Source organism: Lathyrus oleraceus, chromosome 4, assembly GCF_024323335.1.
Source record: "Lathyrus oleraceus cultivar Zhongwan6 chromosome 4, CAAS_Psat_ZW6_1.0, whole genome shotgun sequence".
In the NCBI taxonomy this organism is placed as follows: Eukaryota; Viridiplantae; Streptophyta; class Magnoliopsida; order Fabales; family Fabaceae; genus Lathyrus; species Lathyrus oleraceus.
The window spans coordinates 398,727,843-398,750,376 of record NC_066582.1 but is presented as its reverse complement, the minus strand read 5'-3'; the positions used below and the strand labels follow the sequence as shown (position 1 = coordinate 398,750,376).

At 35.6% G+C, this 22,534-nt stretch overlaps 1 protein-coding gene across 1 annotated transcript; it reads right to left on the bottom strand.

Moving 5' to 3' along the window:
* Positions 1 to 14,903: 14,903 nt before the first annotated feature.
* LOC127075662 (uncharacterized) lies at positions 14,904 to 22,139 on the bottom strand. Its single transcript, XM_051017111.1, has 14 exons — positions 18,674 to 22,139; positions 17,937 to 18,226; positions 17,620 to 17,832; positions 17,451 to 17,543; positions 17,251 to 17,367; positions 16,847 to 17,161; positions 16,501 to 16,758; positions 16,328 to 16,402; positions 15,993 to 16,240; positions 15,708 to 15,902; positions 15,504 to 15,614; positions 15,344 to 15,413; positions 15,141 to 15,236; positions 14,904 to 15,044 (listed from the first exon to the last, which is right to left on the bottom strand). The coding sequence occupies exons 6-14, from the start codon at positions 16,985 to 16,987 to the stop codon at positions 14,952 to 14,954; spliced, it is 1,287 nt and encodes a 428-aa protein (XP_050873068.1). The 5' UTR covers positions 16,988 to 17,161; positions 17,251 to 17,367; positions 17,451 to 17,543; positions 17,620 to 17,832; positions 17,937 to 18,226; positions 18,674 to 22,139; the 3' UTR covers positions 14,904 to 14,951.
* Between the last annotated feature and the right edge of the window lie 395 nt (positions 22,140 to 22,534).

Below are 22,534 nucleotides of genomic sequence, written 5' to 3'. Positions count from 1 at the left end.
AGCATCAGCATTATTATAATGAGGACAATACTGCACCAGCTCCTCAAACTTCGAAGCGTAATCAGCAACAGACATGTTACCCTGCTTCAGTCCCAGAAATTCCATCTCCTTCTTACATCGCACATCAGCAGGAAAATATTTCTCCAGAAAGGCCGCCTTGAACCTTTCCCAAGTCATCTCAGCACCTGGTACTACAATTCTCTGGCGAGTGTTATCCCACCAGTTTTCAGCCTCTTCAGATAACATATGCGTACCAAACTGCACCTTCTGTGCTTCAGTACACGTCATCACCCGGAAAATCTTCTCAATTTCCTTCAGCCAAATCTGAGCACCATCTGGATCATAGCGCCCCTTGAATGTAGGAGGGTTATTCTTCAGAAACCTTCCTAAATTCTTAAACTCGTCGACCGGCGGATTCTGCTGCGCCTGCATAGCCTGCGCCATAACAGCCAAAGCCTCAGCAATCACACGGTCATTTTCTCCAGCCATACTCTGCACAACACCACCACAACCGTTAAATATCGACAGTGTCATTTACACTAATCGATCATCAGGGAAAACATCACATCATGACTCGACTGGACTGACCATGCTCTGATACCACTAATGTAACACCCTTCTACCCCAAACGACATATTTAAATAGATTATCAGAGTACAACATGTAGAAGAGTTTACATTTCTTAAAACATAACACTTATCGCATCACAACATAAATCATTTTATTTATTTTATTAAAACTTCGCAGCGGACAACAACATAAATATTATAGAAATGTTTCAACATTATCTCAACAAATTAGTCGTCATAAGCAACGTAAATAATAATAATAATAATTTAGCTATCGAATCCCATAATCCCCGGTGTCACATGACCAGAGCATTTGACTCGACTCTGTAGAATAACTCTACACTTATTCTTCGAACCTCAACAATAGCTACTCCACTTTATCTGCACATTGCTCATCATAGATGAACATAAACACATGCAGAAGGGGTGAGAATTACATTATTAAATAATAATATAACGACAGAAATATAAACATAAATATATTTCACATATGCCAACACAATTCATCATAATCATCATAATCCATAAACTCATGAACATCAACAACACAACACATCAAATGCAATGCACACACCCATGCATGACTCAACACGACTCGGTATACCCATTTTGTGACCAACTACAGGATCACCACTCCCAGATTCATCACCATAGAATCCGAGTTCCCCGTAAGGAACCAAGCCTCTCAACAAGCCCGGAGTCAACAACATCATTGGAACTCAGTCCGTTCATCACTAGGCATCGGCCTTTCATGAATGCATGCACACCAAGCATGCATCATAATCAACATAGCAACAACAGCATCATATAGTCATGTTATCATCATCATTAACACATTCTATCACAAAAGCATATCATTCATGCCACATAATCAAACACAGTATTATCACACTCTACTAATATCTATACCACTCAAAGCAACGGGAAATGATCCCTCGTATACCATGCATCAGCTAAGTTACCTCGCTCAGCCGAAACAATAAAAACTGCTCAACAACAGTCCAGGAAAGACCACAATTCTGCCCATACGCGTATTGCCTATGCCCATACGCGTATTGCCCACGCCTGACCAATTCCATACGCGTATTGCCCATGTCCATACGTGTATGCTACGCGTATCACATTCCCATACGCGTACCAACAGAGACCAAAACACGTTCAAGACATCATCTTCCTCATCCATACGCGTATTGCCTAGTGCCATACGCGTACCAGCCATCTCATACGCGTATTGCCTAGTGCCATACGCGTATGACCAGAAACCAGATTTCCAGATCTGCAATGGCTTTCTCTGCTACGAGATCTATCCAAATTCATCACTCCACAGTCCAAATTTCACACAAAATCACTCATATCATCTAATACAATTAGTCTCCTATTCGATTTCACAAATCCTAACATCATTGCCTATAATTTCTACGAATTCCTTCGATTAAAATCTCAATTTCCTTCACATAATATTTCACCATTTTCAGCATATTATTATTTAATAAGGTTCAGACCCCTTACCTCTTTGGATTGAAGGAAGCTCCGAGTAATCTTTGGCCTTTTCCTCTTCCTTCTCTTCCTCTTCAGCGTTTCCCCCTTTCTCTGACTCTGAGGCAAAAATACGTGAAAACACTCTGAGTTCTCCCTTTGGCCTCTTATCAAATTTCCACTTTTACCCTTCCACTCTTCATATTCCATTTATTTTATTATTTAATTATTATTAAAATAATTAACACCTATAATAATAATAATAATAATAATAATTCCCGATATTATTTAATAATTCCTTTTACCTTCCAATAATCATATTAAATAATATTTAAATTACTCTAACAATATTTGGGGTGTTACAGTAAGACCCCAATTTTGGCCCTAATATCCCTCATGGCATCATAACATTGCATTTGCAAAGCCTCAAGGATCATAAGCATCTTGGTTTCCTTTGCCTTTGGGAGGGACTTATTGTGAGTGGTTTAAGATCACCAAGCATGCTTGAGTTGTATATTATTTCTTTTCTCATCTTTATTCACTAACCAAAAGCACAAAAATATGTCACTAACATCTTTTGTTTGTAGCTTGAGCAATCACAAGGTCAAGAAGTTCCTAGGAGATCATAGGTGCAAAGATATGGCCAAGAGAAGATGAAGGCAAGCATGGAAATGGTTCCCCAATCTCTCATCCATAAAATATTCCTCCCAAGTATCTAAATTCATCATTTTGATCAAATCAAGTCAAAGGGTTTGAGGTTTGTTCCTCAAGGAAACCCTAATTCATCTGATCATCCATAATGCCTTGCTAATGAAGCAACCTCAGCCCATGGTCAAATACAATCAAGGGAAGTCCTTTAATTCATCATTTCATGCATATTTGAACTTATTTGAGTGTCCTCAATCATCAATTCATCAAGATATGAGTTGTGGACTTGAGAAGTTGATCAGTCAATTCATCTGACTATTTTGAAGTGCACTGAGACCTAACTTTTTATGTGTTGGTCAAATGGAGATGATCCCAAAAGAAAAAATGTTATTAAGGACAATATGAACAAATTTCATGTTCATCAAAAAAATTATTTGAAGCTTGGAAGGTCATCTCCCATTCCAAGACATTATAGGTCATTTTGACTGAAACCCTAATTTTGGGTCAACTTCCCAAGAACATAACTCATTAATTTTTTATGATTTTGAGGTGGTATCAAATGCATTGGAAAGCTTATTGTGTCTAATTTAAATGTTATGTTGAACAAAATTTAAAAATCTCAAAGTTTATACATGTGATAATGCAAAACATTATAGGTCACTTTGGACCAAATGCATTGAAAGGCAAAAAAGTCCAACTTCAAATGCTCATAACTCCTTCATAAAAAATACAAATGATGCAAACTTTAAGTCCATTTTAATTGTCTTGAAAAGATATACAACTTTGATGTTGGAGGTTTTTCCATTTGGGGCTTGCATCATCAAAACATAAGGGCTTGAAGTTGGTCCAATTTGGCAAAAATTTCAAAGGGCATGTTTTGCACTATGAACTTCATGGCCTGTTTTCATAAATTTCCACACTTCAAATGAGTTTTTGGCCAACATAACATTTGTTCCTCATGTTAAGACCTTTCCAACCATTACCCACATGCCTATGTTTCAATTTTTCAAGTGGCATTTTCGAAGAGGTGAAGTTTTATGACCAATTATGCTTTTCATGGTGAAACTTCATATGCAAGCAATTGGAGTGCAAACCACACGTCCAAACCTTCTCCAAATCATTTCAGCATCCATTTGCATTGGCTTTTGGGCCCTCCATGCGCATGTACAGGCCCATGCATGGAGGCTTCAATTTTCATGCACACGAAATTCACCTTGCTTTGCATCAACTCCATCTATAAATAGAAGGCATTGCTCACTTCCAAAAGGACCCCTGAATCAATATGAAATGCTACAGAAATCAAAACCTAGCCATACCTAAAGGAACTAGTTCACATTTTCTTCAATTTTTCAGATCTAAAATTCAACTGAATTTGGTTGAATCTTTAGATCTAAAGTTCCTAGACCTCCATCATACGATCCATTGAACTTCTGTTTTGCCAAAGGAACCAAGGAAAGGAGCTCAGATCTTCACAATTCAAAGGTTTACTTCAACTGGTTTTTTCTTCGAAACTCCTTATTCCTTGACCTTTTGAACTGGATATTGTGTTGTCTGAAGTCCTCTCTATAGAGGCATCATTGCTGTGTGTTTAATTTTTGAAATCAAGCAAGTTCATGATGAACACCATCATGCTTCCATCTCTGATTTCTCCATTTATAGGAATCTAGAGTGGAAGTGAGTGGTACAGGAGTGATGTACATCACTTCCTCTTTCGAACGGTACTTAGATCGCCCATTTTGGTGGACATTTGCATTTCTGCAATTTTTGAGCCTCACCGGAGAAGACGGTGGCGCTGGCCACCGTCTCTTTGCCAGATCGATTGTGAGCCCTTGGATCTGATCTCCAGTTTGTATCCCAGCCTTTGGATCTTATGACTTTTAATAATGCCTTGTGTGACGCGTTTGACTGGAGACCACCATGAGCGCGCGCATGTGGAGCGTTTGATCAGCCACGTCAATTAATGAGGCTTGATCAGACGCTCCTGGTTTTTTCTCTTTTTTTAATTTCTGATTTTATTTCTTTTATTTCCTTTATTTTCAAAAATTCATAACTTCTTCATTTTAATTCCAAAAAATATGGGACCAATTGCATTATTCTCCATTTAAATTCTAGTTTCTAAAAATGATTTTTAATATTTTTTATCTTGTCATTTGATATTTTTTGTGAATTCTCTCTTTTCTGGTTATTTTTAATTCATTTTAAATAGTTTTCAATATTCAAAAAATACAAAAATATTTTCCTAACCTATTTGAATGATGATGGGTCTATGAAAAATATTCTAATCAATTTTTTAATTGATTTGATATTTGTTTGAGATTTTAGTTCAATTATGTTATTTTTATTCATTTTGAATTAATTAAAAATAGTTTCTGACTTTTAAAAATGCTGATTTTTTTTGTCAAACTTTGTTTGACCTTGTTGAGCTTAGGATAAATCACTTGGACTTTTCAAAGTTGATTTGAAGTGATTTTGAAGTTTGACCTTTCTTTAATATTTTAATTCAATTTTATTTTCAAATATAAAAAAATGCCAAAAATATTTTGTTCATTTCTTGACTTCCTATCTTCATCTCACTTCTGTTTTTGATTGTTTGACCATGATCCTCAATGTCATTGGTCAACACTTGTTGATTGGTACATTTTATTTCATTTAATGCACTTTATTCTTTCCATTTCCTTTTCCATTATTCATCTTCTTCTTCTTCTTTTTTTTCTTTTTGATCAATGAGTTGAAGGTTGATAAGTTGGTATTGATTAGGGAGGTTTAATCTTCCTTGATTCAAATCTAATTCATCTTGATCATATGATCAAGTGAATGACTTTGCATTAAGGATAGGTTGCTTCCTAAATCATGCAAAGGACTTAAACCAATACAAGATCAATTCTCTTCTTCTTTTGGCATGGCAAGTTGTTGGAACTTGGTTCGCTAATCAAGACTTCTAACTTGTGTTGTTTTCCTACATTATTATTGACCGGCCTCAGATAGTTGTGACTTCTACATAAGTCCAATTACGATTGCTTAACATAGCGCTAAATTTTCCTTATGGCACACTAACTACTAACACTAACCATTAACCATTAACCTTTACTTTTACACTTTACATTTATGCAATTTACTATTCATGTGCATATTATCCATTTGCTTTTTCCTTTGCTCACTTGAGCACATGTTTATGTTAATGCAATTTGCCTTTTGCTCACTTGAGCACATAATTGTGTATATGTCTTTTGTGCTTCTGTTTGTTTAATTGTTGTTGACCAAATGCAAAGAATTCGACAAAATGGACTTAGACTTTAGGACCTTTACCCAAGCTAATGGAGTTTGAAGAGCAACTAGGCCTCATGCCTTTAGAGTGCTTAAATATCAAAGAGCAACTAGGCCTCATGCCTTTAGAATGCTTAAAGCTTGAAGATGAACATTGAAAGGACCATATTCTAAACTTCCTCTTGTCCATTCCTCATTTGTTTTATAGAACCTTTTGATGTGTGTGTTTTTGTGCTAGGGATTCCAACATTGAGCCAAATTGAGGAACCATTGCCATGAGCTTCTAAGAGAGAGGGATCTTCCAAGAGTTCATTTGATTGTTGATTTCTTGAGTTTATGCTTATGTGATTGCTTATTCCTAAGGATGGGAGCTACTTGGATCATCAATATGATCTCAAGAGAGGAACTCCATTGTGGTTTTATTCTTTATACCTCACCTCTTGTATGTTTAGGACATTAGCCATCCTTCTTCTTTTCTCCACTCTAACCCAAGCCAAAACTTTTGTGCAAACATTTAACACTTGTTTTCAAAATTAGAAACCTAAGCCTTATGCTTTTGATTTTCAAACTTTCCTTTCTTAATACTTATTTTGAATTGAACTTCTAAGCCAACTTTGACCATTTTGTAAATACTTTTCATTGGTAAATACAACCCATTCAAATGTCTTTTTGTGGTTTCAATGGCCACTTTCTTAATCAAATTTTTTCATAACCTTTAGCTATTAGGTTTGAGTTATCCTTGAGGTAGATGTACTACTCACCTATATCCTTAGTGATGGACAATAAGTCTTCCATGCTTATTATAGGGTTAACCCCTCACTAGCATGTTGAAGCTATCCTCACATGGTGGATTTATGGTTTTAGGTTGAGTTTTCTCCCTTGGATAACAAAAGACCTTAAGGCTTTTGGACCAATCAATTCACCAACTCATTTTGAGATTTTTACCCCGAACTACGAGGTTTTGATCCTGATCTTTTTTAAGATGGTACGTAGGCAATGGGTTCATCCATCCAAACATCAATGTAATTAACTTGTATATTCTCTTCTCATCTCTTCAATCATGTTTGCACAAACAAAATTTTCACAAAAATACCAACCTTACAACAAATGTGAAAAGGGCTCCCTAGGAGTACCTAGGATGTTTGGGGTGCCTAACACCTTCCCATTACATAACCAACCCCCTTACCCAGATCTCTGACATTTTTACTAGTTTTTTATTCGATAAAACTTTTAGGTTTTTGTTCGCTTTCTAACCATTCCTTTGGATAAATAGAAGTGCGGTGGCGACTCGACTTTGTATGATTTACCTTAGATTTAGTCAATATCTCTAATGGTAACGAATACCCCGCTACAGTGACCAAATTGAAGATTTTTGAAATAGCTACAACTTTGATGAAGGATCTTTTCTCATTTAAAGCCCATAGAAAAAGTTATTCAAGGTGGAAGAAGTGAACATTTGACTTGGGACTTAGAAATTTTTCAAATATGTTTGATTTCCCAAACTTCCACCTCAAAATTCATCATGATCCAAACTTCAAATGAAAAAGTGTTCAACACGAAAGTTGTTCCCCTTGATCTCACATTTCCAAAACATCCAGGATCATCTCATTTGGACCAAGATTAAAGGACTTGCGCATGGCTTCATTATGGGAAGTGTTTTGGCAAGTTTGAACTTCAAATGATCATTTGCTTTTGCAAGCTTGCACATTATGAGTTAGGTAGACTTTGTGCACGATTTGGAGTTGGATTACATCACTCTCAAGGCCCAAATGATTGCCCATGCACCCATGCAAGTGAATTACTATTGTTTTTGCCAAATTTTTGAGTGGTGCAAATATCAAACACAATGCCTATTTAAACAAGCTTAAGGCTTCAGATTCATCATCAACACCTTGCCCAAGCTTTGCTAGACCTCTGCAAACCCTCACTGCCATAGAATTTTCTGAGATTTCTTTAAAATCGAGCTTGAACTTCACCATCTGTTTGGAAGTTCAAACTCCAGAAATTCACTTCCATTTTCAGTTTATTTGGTTTCTGCAAGCAAGAGGAGGAGAAAGCAATCAAATCCAGATCAAGATCAAGTCAAATTGGATCAACTCGAAGGTGATTTTTTAGAAACTTCCACTCTTCGATTCTCTCTTATTTCTCCACTATTCTTGTTGATTTTTGGTTGTCTGAAGTCTTACCAATGTAGGCAACAAGATTGAGTTGCTTTAAGGTCAAATCGAAGCAACTCAGATCATGATCCTCAAAATTCAACTCCCTGTATCTTCTTATATACTTGGAGTTGGACAAAATTGAGGCCAGATTCGAGCTCCTGAGCATTTTTTCTTTAAATCCATGTCTTGCTTTTTCATTTTGGTGATGGTTGAAGGTGGACCGGTCCGGTGAGGTCCATCGGAGAAGAAGACCGGAGCTCTGGCTCCGGCGATGTGTTGGCAAGCTTCCCAACCACAGGATCCATTCAATTTGTTCTAATCTTGAGCGTTGGTTGTGATTACCACGCGTGCTGCGCAGTTGATTGATGACCACATGGAACGCACACTTTGGACCATTTGATTTGCCACCTCAATAAATGAGGGAGATCAGATGGCCCACGTATTTTGTAATTTCTAAATTTACATTTTATTTGCTTTATTTTTATTAATTCATATTAATTTTAATATTGATCAAAAAATATGGGACTTTCACCAAAAAAATTCAAATATTTTTCTCTTTCATTTTCTGAATTAAAATTATTTTTTCGATCAATATTAATATTTTTCATGATTTATTTGTTTTTGTGCATATTTTTAATTGTTTAAAAATACTTCTGACTTTTCAAAAATAGTGAAAAAATTTCTCCAAGGTCCTTTGACCTTGTTTGACCTATGATAAATCTCTTGGCCATTTATTTGGTGTTTTGAAGAGGTTTTAGGTTTTTGGTCAAACATAATTTAATTTAATGCACTTTTAATTGATTTTTAATTTTGTTTAATTGAAAATAAATTGTGTTGAGCTATTTTTATTGACTTATGGAGTTTGACTATTGTGTTTGCGCCTTGGTCAAGGTTGATTTGATTTTTATTGGATTAAAATTATTGGATTTAGGGGATTAATGAAATGTACATTTCATCTCCCAAAATGAATTAATGATTTTAATTTGATAAATTTCCTTCCATGATCAATTTGTGTTTGTCTCATTTCCCTTCCCTCTTCATCTTCAATCCTTTCTATCCCACTCCTCTCATTGGCCAATGACATCTCAATATCCTAAGGCTAGTTGGTTCATAAACCAATACAAGTATTAGATGAGATTAGGTTCACCCTTTTGATCATTTTCTTTTTGTGTGTGGTATGTTTTAGGAGTATGATTCATCATACCATATCTCTAACATGCATTAACACCAAAAAAATTATTGTCCGGCCTCAGATAGTTGTGACTTCTACATAAGTCCAATTACGATTGTTTAACATGGCGCTAAATTTTGACCCAAAGGCATAGCATTCTAGTAAGTGAGATTGTAAGTCTCCCCCCTTTCATGGTATTGTATGGAAACTTGGCTTTTTTCCTTCCTATGGAAGATGTCTTGGTTCAAGAATCCATGCTTGTGAATAGAGGATTGAGTGTTCTCCAAAGAATGACTTAAACAATAAAAAAGCAAAACTCCACTAACTCTTAATAAACTAACATTTGACTAACTTTTAATTTCAAGTCATTTATGTTTATGCACTTTAAATTCAAGCCATTTATCATTTTTTATTATACATATCATTTGACTTGTTTATGTTTATGTCATTTTCACTTTGCTCTCTTGAGCCATATATTGTGTTTGTATATACTTGTTTTATATTTTTGTTTGTTTTTGTGGTCTTAGGACCTTAAAGTACATAATAAACAACCAAAACTCTTAAAAAATGTTTGTGTGCACTGTTGGATTTGATCTGAGCCTTGGACTTAGAATTAGACAACACTCCCTATGCAAAAGGACTTGACCAATGTCAACTTTTATGAAACCAAGTCATTGTGAATTGAACTTTCATCTGATGCAAGTATTGAGATCCCTCTGAGTTCATCTGCTACATGGTCTTGATGCAAATGTTACTTTAAACCTGTGTCTAATGCCTTATTCTGAGTCATTCAAGGAGTATGTCATCTAATACATGGGAGCTTAAGAAGAAGACTATGAGTTGCTAGCTTGGATGTGGTTATCTTTATTTGATGTCTTGCTCTTCATCTTGCTATTTGTATATTGATATTTCTTGATCCTAAAATCCAAAGGGAAAAGTGGGTTTCTATATGACATTCTTGTCGATTGGATTACATCCCATTGGTCAGATCTTTTCAACTATTAACTTTTAAATTGTTGCTTAGGATTAGTCTCTTCATCTCCTCCCACTTCTTAAATTTCAAATCTCCCCCTCTTTTTAAAAACCTTATTTACTTGTGATTTCTAAACTTAGATTTTATTGCAAATTAGAAACTTTGGCCTTATGCCATTGCATTTTAAACTCTTTTCTTAAATTAAACTTGTGAATAAATCTAATCATATTGACTTAAAATTTCAAAAGACAAAAAGAACTAACACTCATTCAAACTCTTTTAGGCATTTTTATGCCTCCTTTAAACTTAAATGTTTGTTAAAAGCAACTCACTCACTTTGAAATTGATACCACGAACTACGAGGTTTTGATCCCTTATTTTTATGTTGGTACGTAGGCACAAGTCTAAAGATCTTGCCAAACACAAAAATATAATTAATGAATTATTTTCTCATCCTCACACTCTATTTATTGAAAACATCATTTTTATACCAAAACACATACACACATAAAAAAGGGCTCCCTAGGAGTACCTAGGACACTTTTGGTGCTAACACCCTCCCTCTGTGTAACCAACCCCCTTACCTGTAATCTCTAGAATTTTATTAGTTTTGATTTGAAAACTTCTTATCTTTGGGTTTTGTTCGTACTTTTCCCTTTTCCCTTGAAAAAAATAAAAGTGCGGTGGCGACTCTGGTTTTATTGACATTAAGTTTATCCATAGCTTAATGGTCATGAATTTACCGCTACAATGTGCTTAGTGCTTCTAGGTAAGTAGTAGTTACACAATATAAGAACCAAGGTATAACACCTCACAAGGTAAAAGAGAACATGTTCCAGAGTCCATGACTCTCAAGGCGAAGACCAAATTGAATAGCCAAGGTTTAACACCTCAAGAGGCAAAGAGAGTTAGATGTCATAGTCTATGACTCTCAAGGCGAAGAACAGAAATGAATAGCCAAGGTTTAACGCCTCACAAGGCAAAGAAAGTTAGATGCCAGAGTCTATGACTCTCAAGGCGAAGATCAAAATCGAAGAGCCAAGGTTTAACACCTCACAAGGCAAAGAGAGTTAGATGCCAGAGTCTACGACTCTCAAGGCAAAGATCAAAATCGAATAGCCAAGGTTTAACACCTTACAAGGCAAAGAAAGTCAACTGCCAGAGTCCACGACTCTCAAGGCAAAGATCAAAATCGAATAGCCAAGGTTTAGCACCTCACAAGGCAAAGAAAGTTAGGTGCCAGAGTCTACGACTCTCAAGGCAAAGATCAAAATCAAATATCCAAGGTTTAACACCTCACAAGGCAAAGAAGGTTAGATTAGAAGAGGGTGTACAACCACAAGTTGCTAATAGAAAAAGATGATCCACTATTGGGGTGTTGAAATATTGATCGATAAAATAGGATAGATTGATAAATAAGATAGGAATAGATAAGGTAGCTCGTGAAGAAACTGGATTCTCCTGCCTATGTATCCTTATAATGCAATAAGAAAATCAGAGCTTTCGTAGTTCAGTCTACTAAGGCTGAAAACAAAGTGATTAGGGAGGCAAAAGAATGAGTGAATTGAAATGATTAGAATGAGAGATGAAGTAAGAGAGACTTGACAGTCGATTGATAGGAATCACCCTAAAGTCTACAAATAATGGCGAACGCTTTGAATATTTGGGGTCTATGCCCCATATGCAAAGTCGTTCTAGACGAGGATAGGAGAGACTCCGTCTCGTCATTCCTTATTACTTAAGGCTCTTTTCGCATGATACTTCTCTTAACTGACAAGTTGTTGGTGAAGAATCTTCATTGTTGATCCTTGTGTTGATGTTGATTTTGTATGAAGAAGACTTGGTAGTTTAATCGATTCGTATTATACTAAAGTCTATGAATAAAGGCGAACGCTTTGAATAATTGGGACCTACGCCCCATACGCAAAGTCTCTCTAGACGAGGATAGGAGAGACTTTGTCTCTGTTGGTGCAAAGGTAGAATAAATGATGAACGGAAATATTCTATTAAGAGAATGACGGCTACAAAACATGATAAAAGTTACAATGATTGCCACCCTATTTATAAGCTAAAACTAGGGTTACTAGAATACGATAAAATACTAAAATACCCTCTAACAAACTTAGGGGCTAAGAAAATAGTACAACTAATAAATATGAATTACTTCTAATACCATCCCTTAATTCATATTCCATCAAAACTTGTAACACCAATTCCATCCCTTAACCTGAGAAATTGATCAGTCTTGATAGCTTTCGTCAGAACATCTGCCAACTGTTTTTGAGTGCTGCAGTGTACAACTTCTAACACTCCCCTCTAAACTTGATGTCTCAGAAAATGATACTTGGTCTCAATGTGCTTGCTTCTCCCATGCAACACTGGGTTTCTGGCAAGATTGATTGCACACTTGTTGTCAATCATCAGCTTCAGAGGTTTGTTTACTTTAATCTTCAGATCCTGCAATAGATTCAGAATCCACACAGCTTGGCATGCAATAACAGCACCTGCAATGTATTCAGCTTCATAAGTTGACAACGCCACAACAGGTTGCTTCTTGGAACACCAAGAAATGGGACCTCCCAGAAATTTGAATAAGTACCCAAACGTAATTCTTTTGTCAACTCTGTCTCCACACCAATCAGAATCTGAATAACTCAGAAGTTCTTACTCATCCTTTCTTCTAGAAGGAAATAATACTCCATACTTCAGAGTTCCATTGATATACCTCAGAATCCTTACAGCAGCTTGGTAATGGGACCACTTAGGTTTACTCATGAACCTACTAACCATCCCAACTGAATAGCAAATATCAGGTCTGGTATTGAACAAATACCTCAGAGAACCAACCAACTGTTTGAAGGTTGTAGCGTCCACATCCTTTCCATCAGAGTCAGAATCCAGTTTCTGATTTGTATCAGAAGGTGTGACAACAATCTTACAATTCTTCAGATTAAATCTCTTCAGAAGTTCTAATTCATACTTGAGCTGATGCAAAATAATACCTTTCTCAGAGTATCTGAACTCCATCCCTAGAAAGTATGTCATTTTGCCTAGATCAGTCATTTCGAATTCATTCATCAGAACTTTCTTGAACTTGGCTATCTCCTGTTCAGAACTTCCAGTCAGCAGTATATCATCAACATATAAACATACCAGAGTCATATTTCCTTCAGAAGTATGTTGAACATAGACACCGTACTCCATCTCACATTTCTGAAAGCCTGGCTTCTTGAAAAATGAATCAATCTTCTGATTCCAAGCTCTGGGCGTTTGTTTCAATCCATATAGAGCTTTGTATAATCTGTACACCATCCCTTCCTGATTCTTTTTCACAAATCCAGGAGGTTGTGACACGTAAACTTCTTCTTCTAATGGACCGTTCAGAAATGCAGATTTTACATCTAAATGTATCAGAGGCCAATTCCTGTTAGCAGCTATTGCAATCACCATTCTGATTGTTTCATGTCTTGCTACAGGTGAAAACACTTCAGAGTAATCCAGCCCAGGTTTCTGTAGAAATCCTCTGGCTACCAACCTTGCTTTATGTTTGCCAATTGAACCATCTGTCTTTAACTTCTGCTTGAAAACCCATCTGACGCTGATGGCTTTCTTGTCTTTTGAAAGTTCTGTCAGCTTCCAAGTCTTGTTTTGCTCTGATACCAATTATTGGTGCAAAGGTAGAATAAATGATGAACGGAAATATTCTATTAAGAGAATGACGGCTACAAAACATGATAAAAGTTACAATGATTGTCACCCTATTTATAAGCTAAAACTAGGGTTACTAGAATAGGATAAAATACTAAAATACCCTCTAACAAACTTAGGGGCTAAGAAAATAGTACAACTAATAAATATGAATTACTTCTAATAGTCTCGTCATTCCCTATTGCTTAAGGCTCGTTTCGTACAACTTGAATCGTATTTACCAAGTGTTGGCCCTTAATGTGCTTGAGAAGTAATCCACTTTGCTAACTATGATTGATTGATGTTGACTTGAAGTCTTGATCTTACACACTACGCCAAATAAGGGAAAAGAGGGCGCTTATTTTGGCCTATAACAGCGCTTTTAAGCGCCCTCTAAAGTGGCGTTGGCATAGGTAAAGACAGCGCTTTGTTTTCCTGGAGAAAGCGCTGTCTAAAGTGGCCCTTTAAGGGCCACATTATAGTGCGCTTTCAGAAAAAAGCGCCCTCTGGAGTGATCCATAAAGGGACACCTTAGAGGGCGCTTTCTGGAAAAAACGCCCTCTAAAGTTGTCAATGTAAAGTGTTTAGAGGGCGCTTTCTGGACAAAGCGCCCTCTAAAGTTGTCAATGTAAAGTGTTTAGAGGGCGCTTCCTACAGAAAGCGCCCTCTAAAGTGTTAGTTATTTTAAAAAAAATTGTTTGAAAAACAGTGGATATTTAATTGGTAACCTGTTCGCATGCTGCAAAAGTGTAAAATTCATATTGATTTCATCCTTTAATCCAATGTTATACACCATTAATCCATTGATATATACAACATGAATCCATTTATATACAACATTAATCCTCCATATATACAACATTAATATATGATTCTTTGATCAACAATATACAACAACATATTCATGATTTAGTAAAAGTACAACAACAATATACAACATATATACAACAACAGCATACAACAACAACATTCCATACATATATGTACAACAATATACAACCTAGCTATATGATTCTTTGATCAACAATGAATTGACACAATTCATCCTTCATTTCATCCAAATGAGCTCTTGAGTAAGATTTGTATTCCTCAAAGTACTACAATTAAGAGAATAAAACATATTCATGATTTAGTAACAAATTAGATGAAATATCCGATAATATTAAAATAAACCCTAAGTTATTATTCCATACCATTTTTGGGATGTCTATACGATTCAACGCAATGATATCTCTCATAAATCTCAATACAAAAAATCCGCAATCGACCGAATTGTTTTGCTGAGGACACTACACAGAAAAACAAACAATATATATATAGTTAATTTCTTACAAACACTATTATAAGCAAAAAAACAAACACTATTATAAGCAAAAATAAGATACTTAATATATACCTGAACTCTGATCCAGGTAATGTCCTTCCTATTACGGTAATTCTTTTTCGATCTAAATTTTAGTATTGCCCTAACAAAATAAAAACGTATATTGAGATCAATCTGACAGACATAATTAAATATACAAATACACACGAATATTTAGGGGAATTTCACTTACGCGTCAACCGTCTTCTTCATACTCGGATATTTACTCCAATCACCCGATAACGAATCGAGATAATACACCATTAGTCTCGAAAGATCCATAGCAACCAACACCCAGTGACCACTGTAAAATAAAACAAAAATTTAGATGCATGAAAATTTTCTACGTAAAAGATATACATAGATTAGAATGAAATTATTAGAAAGAAAATCTAACCTGTTGCCAGAATTAAACGGTAAAAAATACAAACTGGGTGTAGTATTATCGCCGGCCGCCATGAATCTATCAACTAGTTCATTCTTTACGGATGTTGGATTTTTCGATATTAAAGTTGTGTTGATACGGGAAGCAGCAATAAAATTGAATCGGTTACACAATTCAGTTCCCCGCATCAATGTTACATACATATACCTTAAATAGAAACATAATAAACATTAGACTACTCATTGAAATGTGTAAATAAATTGTTCAAGTAAGTAAATAATAGATTGATCGGAGTACCATATGTATGTATGAATGACAGTGATGCCCAATTCTTCGTGTTCAAAAAGTTGTTGCATGTCCTCCTTTGCAATTATTTCGGAATGAGCAAATCCGAAAACACCTTCATCAAAATCTACACTACGGATGGCGCCGTGCATAATATCGGACTCTTCCACCATTTTCTCAAGACGCATCATAATTTGAGATTTTGTCCCGGACGTCGTTGGAATATCGTTACCAGCTTTTTTCAACTTTCGACCGGGAACCTAAAAATTCATATAAATTAAATCATGACTTTTTGTGATGCAACAGAATCGTTGCGTATATAATTCAATGGGTATATATATTTGTACCTCTTTTTGAGATGCAACTGACTCGATGCGTCTTGAAATCCCTTTACCAGCTTTATGTGTGGGTCTTGTAGGAGTCTAACATTACCATGTAATAAGGATTGATTAAATATCATAATTGTAGCTGAATTGAAATGTGAATACTAAATATTCATAATCATTTAGAACATATATACCTCGGCATCTGGGAAAATTAGATCTGACGGCCATCCAACAAAGGATCCGACTGCTTCTCGCATCAACGTTGTCTCTGAAACAACGTCAGGTAATGGTAGAAGCGCGTCGGTATCTAATACAAGGTCAACCGAAACTTTCATATATCCCACCGGGAGGGGATTATGGTAAAGTAATTCACCCGAAGTGTTGTGCACTTTTCCCTTGCCAACCATGCGATAAGTTGGTGACGATAGATACAGCTGACAAGGTGTAATGCCCTAAACCAATAATAAATGTTATTGTTAACGTGTATATGTGTCAAGTAAAACAGTGCTATTTTAATTTCATAATAACATATATAATTACCTCGGGAAATTTCGGTTGACAATTGATACTAGCTCGGTCACTAGTATCTTTTGCCTCGGAGCCGCACCTTTCCTCTCTATACCTTGCATTCTCTTTTTGCAGTTCGAGTACTTGTGCCCTTAACTCTGCCAAGGTGTCCATCACCTCTTTGTTGGTAGGATTTTTTGTTTTTGGTTTTTTATAAAATGACGACGGAGTCACACCAAAACCCTTACCTCTCACACGACCGGAATACTCAGGAACATTTAGTACTCGACTAAGTACGCTCCTGCAATCCTGGACCTCGGTTGAAGGTAAGGTTTGGGATAAAGTCTCCTGAAATATTATTAGAGGAGATTAAAAATGAATTATATGTCTAACAAAATTTTCGATATAATTAAAGAAATAATGTTTCATATACTTACACATTCGTCATAAACATTTTGAACCGCTTCAACGACAGCCCCATCCTTCCCAACCCGAGCAGCCTTCCACAATACGTGCTCCGGAAGAGATGTTGCGTCACTTTTCTCCTCGGTTAGCTACAAATTGAATCAGATTATAAGATCATCAATTATAACATATTGTGACAATGTATAAGCTCATAGCATTTGAATATACTCACAATTCTTTGTTGTAATCGTGCATATCCCGTACGCCCTTTTTTGTACGGATACGCGGGTTTTGATGCCCTTTTCCGATTTTTGTCGCTTACTTCCTGGATAAAAAAGTTTAAGGCATATTAGAACCAAGTAACTTAACAATTGTATAATACCATAATTAATAGACATTACATGGAATTTTTCGTTTCTTCATTTGGCGACAAAGTTATCCCATTCTTCGGCTGAAATAATCTCCGCATACTTCATTGGCCGTTCTGCTTCAACAAAGTTTCCTTCCTCATCCTTGAGAAATTTGTTGGACAAAAAGGATCGAAATCCCCGGAGTCTTTTTCCGGCCAATTGAATACAATATTTTTGCCGGCTTTCATCGATGTGAAAGGATCTCTAAAAAACATACAAATGGAGTGTGTTATTATAAGTAATATTATAACAATATATGGTCAACAAATAGTCAACAAAAAAAACATATAATAATATATGGTAAGTACCTGTATCTCGGACCATATTTTTTCTTTGCCAACCTTCAATTCCGGACTTCTCCAATTATCACATGTAATCGGAATATGTTGTCGAACAAGGGAACCAATGTAACTTGCCAACATTGAACCGTTAGGCTCAATTAGTTGGTCTTCAGCACTCCAATGTACTTCGAATTTTTCACCCTTGTCTCTTGCACGAATGATTGACTTCATAACAGTCAATCCTTGTTTGATTTCTTTTTCAACATTGTTACGTGATCCACTCGCGTCATGGGTATCGTCTTGGTTAGCCATTTTATCTGTAATATAGAAATGATTCAATAAGACCCAAGTAAGACAATGACCATATTCGTGAAGCTACACAAAAAACACATTCATATACCTTCCATTTCTCTCATGTTACAACAATCTAAACTCTCTCTTTTTTTCATCATTATTGAATACAAACTCACACACACCTACTGCATGCAAAAGACCAATGCAAACTTATGGTGTTTGGAACATGAACAAACTTGCATCCATAATCATCAAACTTCCAAGCAAAAGCTCCAACACACTCCAAATGACATCAGTTTTCAATCAGAAATAAAAAACCTTACAACAAGGTGCTCATGAACACCATATAGTGCTCGTTTGCCCTAAACAACATTAATCAACATAATGCACAAAATGTAAAACTCAGTTTAGAAAATGCCCTAATCAAACACCTGAAGAAAGTGAACGGTAACGATGGAGAAGAGAAATACCTTCAAGGTGATGGTAACGATGGAGAAGAAAGTGAACAGCGACGGTGGACGCAGATAACTCAGTGAACGTGAACGCAGCAGCAGAAAAAGGCGACGGCGACGACGACGGTGAGGGAGGGAGAACGAACGGAGGACGAGAGTAATCGCAGTAGAGAGTAATCGCAGTAGAGAGAAAACCCAGTTACGTAAACGAAATAGCTAATAGAGAGGGAAAATAAAGAGACATGCAGTATATATGTTATAATTTTAATGTTTAATAAAGGGGACCTTAGAGGGCGCTTGTGTAAAAAAAGCGCCCTCTAAAGGGGGCCTAAGAGGGCGCTTCTAAAAGCGCTCTCTAAGGCTTTCCATAAGCGCCTTATAAACTGGAAATGTACATGGACTTAGAGAGCGCTTTTTTAAAAAGCGCCCTCTAAGGGTACCCTTAGAGGGCGCTTCCATAAACGCGTCCTCTATTGGTGTCCCTCAATTTCCTCATTATTTTTTCGCTTCACTTTAGAGGGCGCTTTTTTACAAAAGCGCCCTCTAAAGTGCGCTGTTGTACATGGACTTAGAGAGCGCTTTCTTAAAAGTGCCCTCTAAAGGTACCCTTAGAGGACGCTTTCATAAACGCGCCCTCTATTGGTGTCCCTTCATTTCCTCATTATTTTTTTGCTTCACTTTAGAGGGCACTTTGTTACCAAAGCGCCCTCTAAAGTGCGCTGTCTATTCCTCCTTATTTTTCTCTTCACTTTAGAGTGCGCTTCTTTAAGAAAGCGCCCTCTAAGGTGCGCTGTCTATTCCAGTTTTTGGCGTAGTGACACTTGAACCTTGAGGTTTTGATCTTCAGAGATTCAGCGTATCCATAATAGCTTAAGCGCAATAAACTTCCCATATTTCATAGATATTTTAGAAATGCCATTTTGATATATATCTCCGGGATCCTAGGTTGTTGGTTTGTGGCAGGAAACATGCCCACTGGACAACTTACTGTCACATTATACCCCTTGTTCGTTTGGTAATTTTCACTTATTTCACCACTCTATACCCCTGTTTTATGCAATGTTAAGATTATGATGCTGTAGTTTTTTTAAACTCTTCATGTGATATTAAGGTAGCAGTTCCATTGATGCTAGTGATCCATAATGGAAACTTAGAACCATGATATTGTACATTTTGAAAGGAAACAATCTTATTCATTCTGAAAGATTTGTTGCTGCTACCGGTGAATTCATAAAACCACCACTTCAAATGGTATTCTTTATTGGTGCTTACATATTAAAAAGCCACTGGAGAACATATTTTTGGTATGATATGTGTTATCATGTTTTCAATATTTAATACAATACATCAAAGTTAATTTAATTAATATGTCTCTAATTTGATGACGCATGTACGTGAGACCACCAAGGCAAATTAGCTTGAATCCCAAATTGAATAGTTACCCATTGTTTAGTACTAGTCACTTTAGTTTGTAAATCTATAGTAAATCTATAGTTACTAATAAAGAAACGTATAGAGTTTCATGCATGCTAACTTGCATAATGATCCAAGTGATCATCCAATTGTGTTGAAAGACAATGATGTGTGTGGCTTGTTGGGCACGTGAGTTATCCTTTAGAGAGATATAATTGGTACATCCAAGTTAACAAGGCCAAAGTTAAACCTTCAGTGTGTATTTTTTGTTGTTAAGATTTGAGCAATGTTCTGGTATAGAATTCCAGAATCTTGTTAACAGGACAATGAAACTTTTCCAAAGCCTCCTAAGTAAGTGCACTACAAAGGTTCTCATAACAAGAATGTGCAACAGAAAAATACTAAATTTAATAAGTTGTTCCATGAAAGTAAGTATCTCTTTAGCAAGAAAGAAGAGTAGCATTCTGCTCTATTCTTAAAATATAGAAACAATAAGTGTCTTGATTTTCACAATTGGAGAATAAAATTAAGGACTTGTGTTCTCTTTGTGAATAAACTCATTTTGAAATCTGGACTTTCATTTTCCAGGGGAATCAGGTTTGAAGATGACACGCCACCAAAAGAGAAAGATCGATGAGACACATGTCAGACAGAAATAAACACCAAAAACACTTGCTAGATTTCAAGTGTTTTAGTCTTTCTTTCTACATGTGTTTCAAGTGTGAGTTGTTACCATTTAAACTCGAGATAATATGTAGTTAAGTTAAGATAATTAAGTATTTATTCACAGTGCTCTGTCTGCATAACTTGTTAGTATTTAACTGCCAAAACAGCACACTTGGTTTAATACTAGCAGTTTTACTAATAATAAAATTGAAGCCACATGAAACTAAGTAATTGTGATATTCTTTAGTCGGAGATTAATGCTTGTGATTGCTTTCTTGAATGTGAAACCCCGTTGAATTTATAGGTTTGTGAATAAAATTGATGTGATGAGAAAAAAAATGTAAACTAAATGATTTACCTATAAAAAAAGTTTATTCATTCAGTTGATTTGGAATCAAAATGAAAAAAAGATCAGTTACATAAAAGAACAATTTGTCAAAAGCTGAGGCAAGGACAATTTTGGATTTTCGAGATCACCTATTATAGATGAGAACACAAAAAAAAAAAAGAGAAACACATTTATATCAAAGATTTATTTTGTATGCTTCAAACTAATTTATGAATCTTCAAGTAAATCTTTCGTACTTCTTCATATCTTATCTTATTATCTTATGTCAATCGTTTTAAATTATATTCTGCGACTGCAATTTATAATTGCATTCCACAACTTCAATTTACAAATGCCACTGCATTAATACTAATGCCGTAGATTCAACAATTGCATTGGATTACAATTGCTATGAATTAAAATCATGTGTTCGGCTGTCATTAAAAATTACATCAGACAATTACGTCTAAATTTCTTCAAATATTTTCAACAAATCTCAAAATTACAAAACCCAAAATTCAATTTACTTTCCTATATTGTGAAAAATCTTAATATCAAATATTTATTTGCTATATATTTCACTCTGGGACAACAATAAATTTAAAAACTTTACTGAGACCAAAACCAAAAGATTAAATTTTGAATCTCTTTCACTTTTGTACTTTGTTGCGTCTCATTTCAATAATTAGAATCTTATCCCTCAATGAGAAAATGGCCTGGTAACAAATATGGTCCCATACATGCATAGACTTGCACAACAACAGAGTCTATAGCTCTAATCATAGTCTATACCAAACAAAATTTCGAATAGACATTCAGAATCAAAACACTAAAACACTTCTATTATTCTAAATACATTAGTTAGAATCTTTCTCACAGATCTGAGTTTTCCAAGGAACACAAGTAGCTTTTTTGAACAAGATCACAAATTGGAACTATGCCTATCCATGTTCTTTAACCATATTAGAAATCAAAGAACAAGACCCCAATTTATGAGTTATAGTAATGATACATAATCATAACAATGATATTAAGTTGCGGACAGCATCACGTGATATGACCCTAATATTGCGATTGCGGTAGAGTCTGCATCCACATTATAACGCCACGACAGCCGCATCATAACACCGCAACGGCTAAGTCAGCCCGCAAAGAACCGTATCAGGCCGTCGGAGATTATACAATTCAAAAACTACTTGTTTTATCTATGTTCCTATTTATATCATAAATTAAATTAAAGGTATGTTTTTAAAGGTCCAGAAATATTCAAAATGACTATGGATTGTTAATAAAATATATATGAAAATTTATAGATGATATCTATGTTATAAATATAAATTTACTATGCAACGTCTACAACGTCCATCTCAACAATCACAATAGACACAACTGCAATAGTCACAATCACAACCGCATTGGTAATCGAAATTTAAAACCATGCTAACAACTTTTTTTATTGAAAAAAAGGGAAA

Excerpts from the sequence above, each read along its gene's own strand:
- LOC127075662 (XM_051017111.1), bottom strand. The coding sequence starts at position 16,987 with ATGGACACCTTGGCAGAGTTAAGGGCACAAGTACTCGAACTGCAAAAA. Across the intron at positions 16,241-16,327 it reads CAGTTGCATCTCAAAAAGAG|GTTCCCGGTCGAAAGTTGAA; the intron begins GTACAAATATAT and ends ATGAATTTTTAG. Across the intron at positions 15,615-15,707 it reads CCGTTTAATTCTGGCAACAG|TGGTCACTGGGTGTTGGTTG; the intron begins GTTAGATTTTCT and ends TTTATTTTACAG.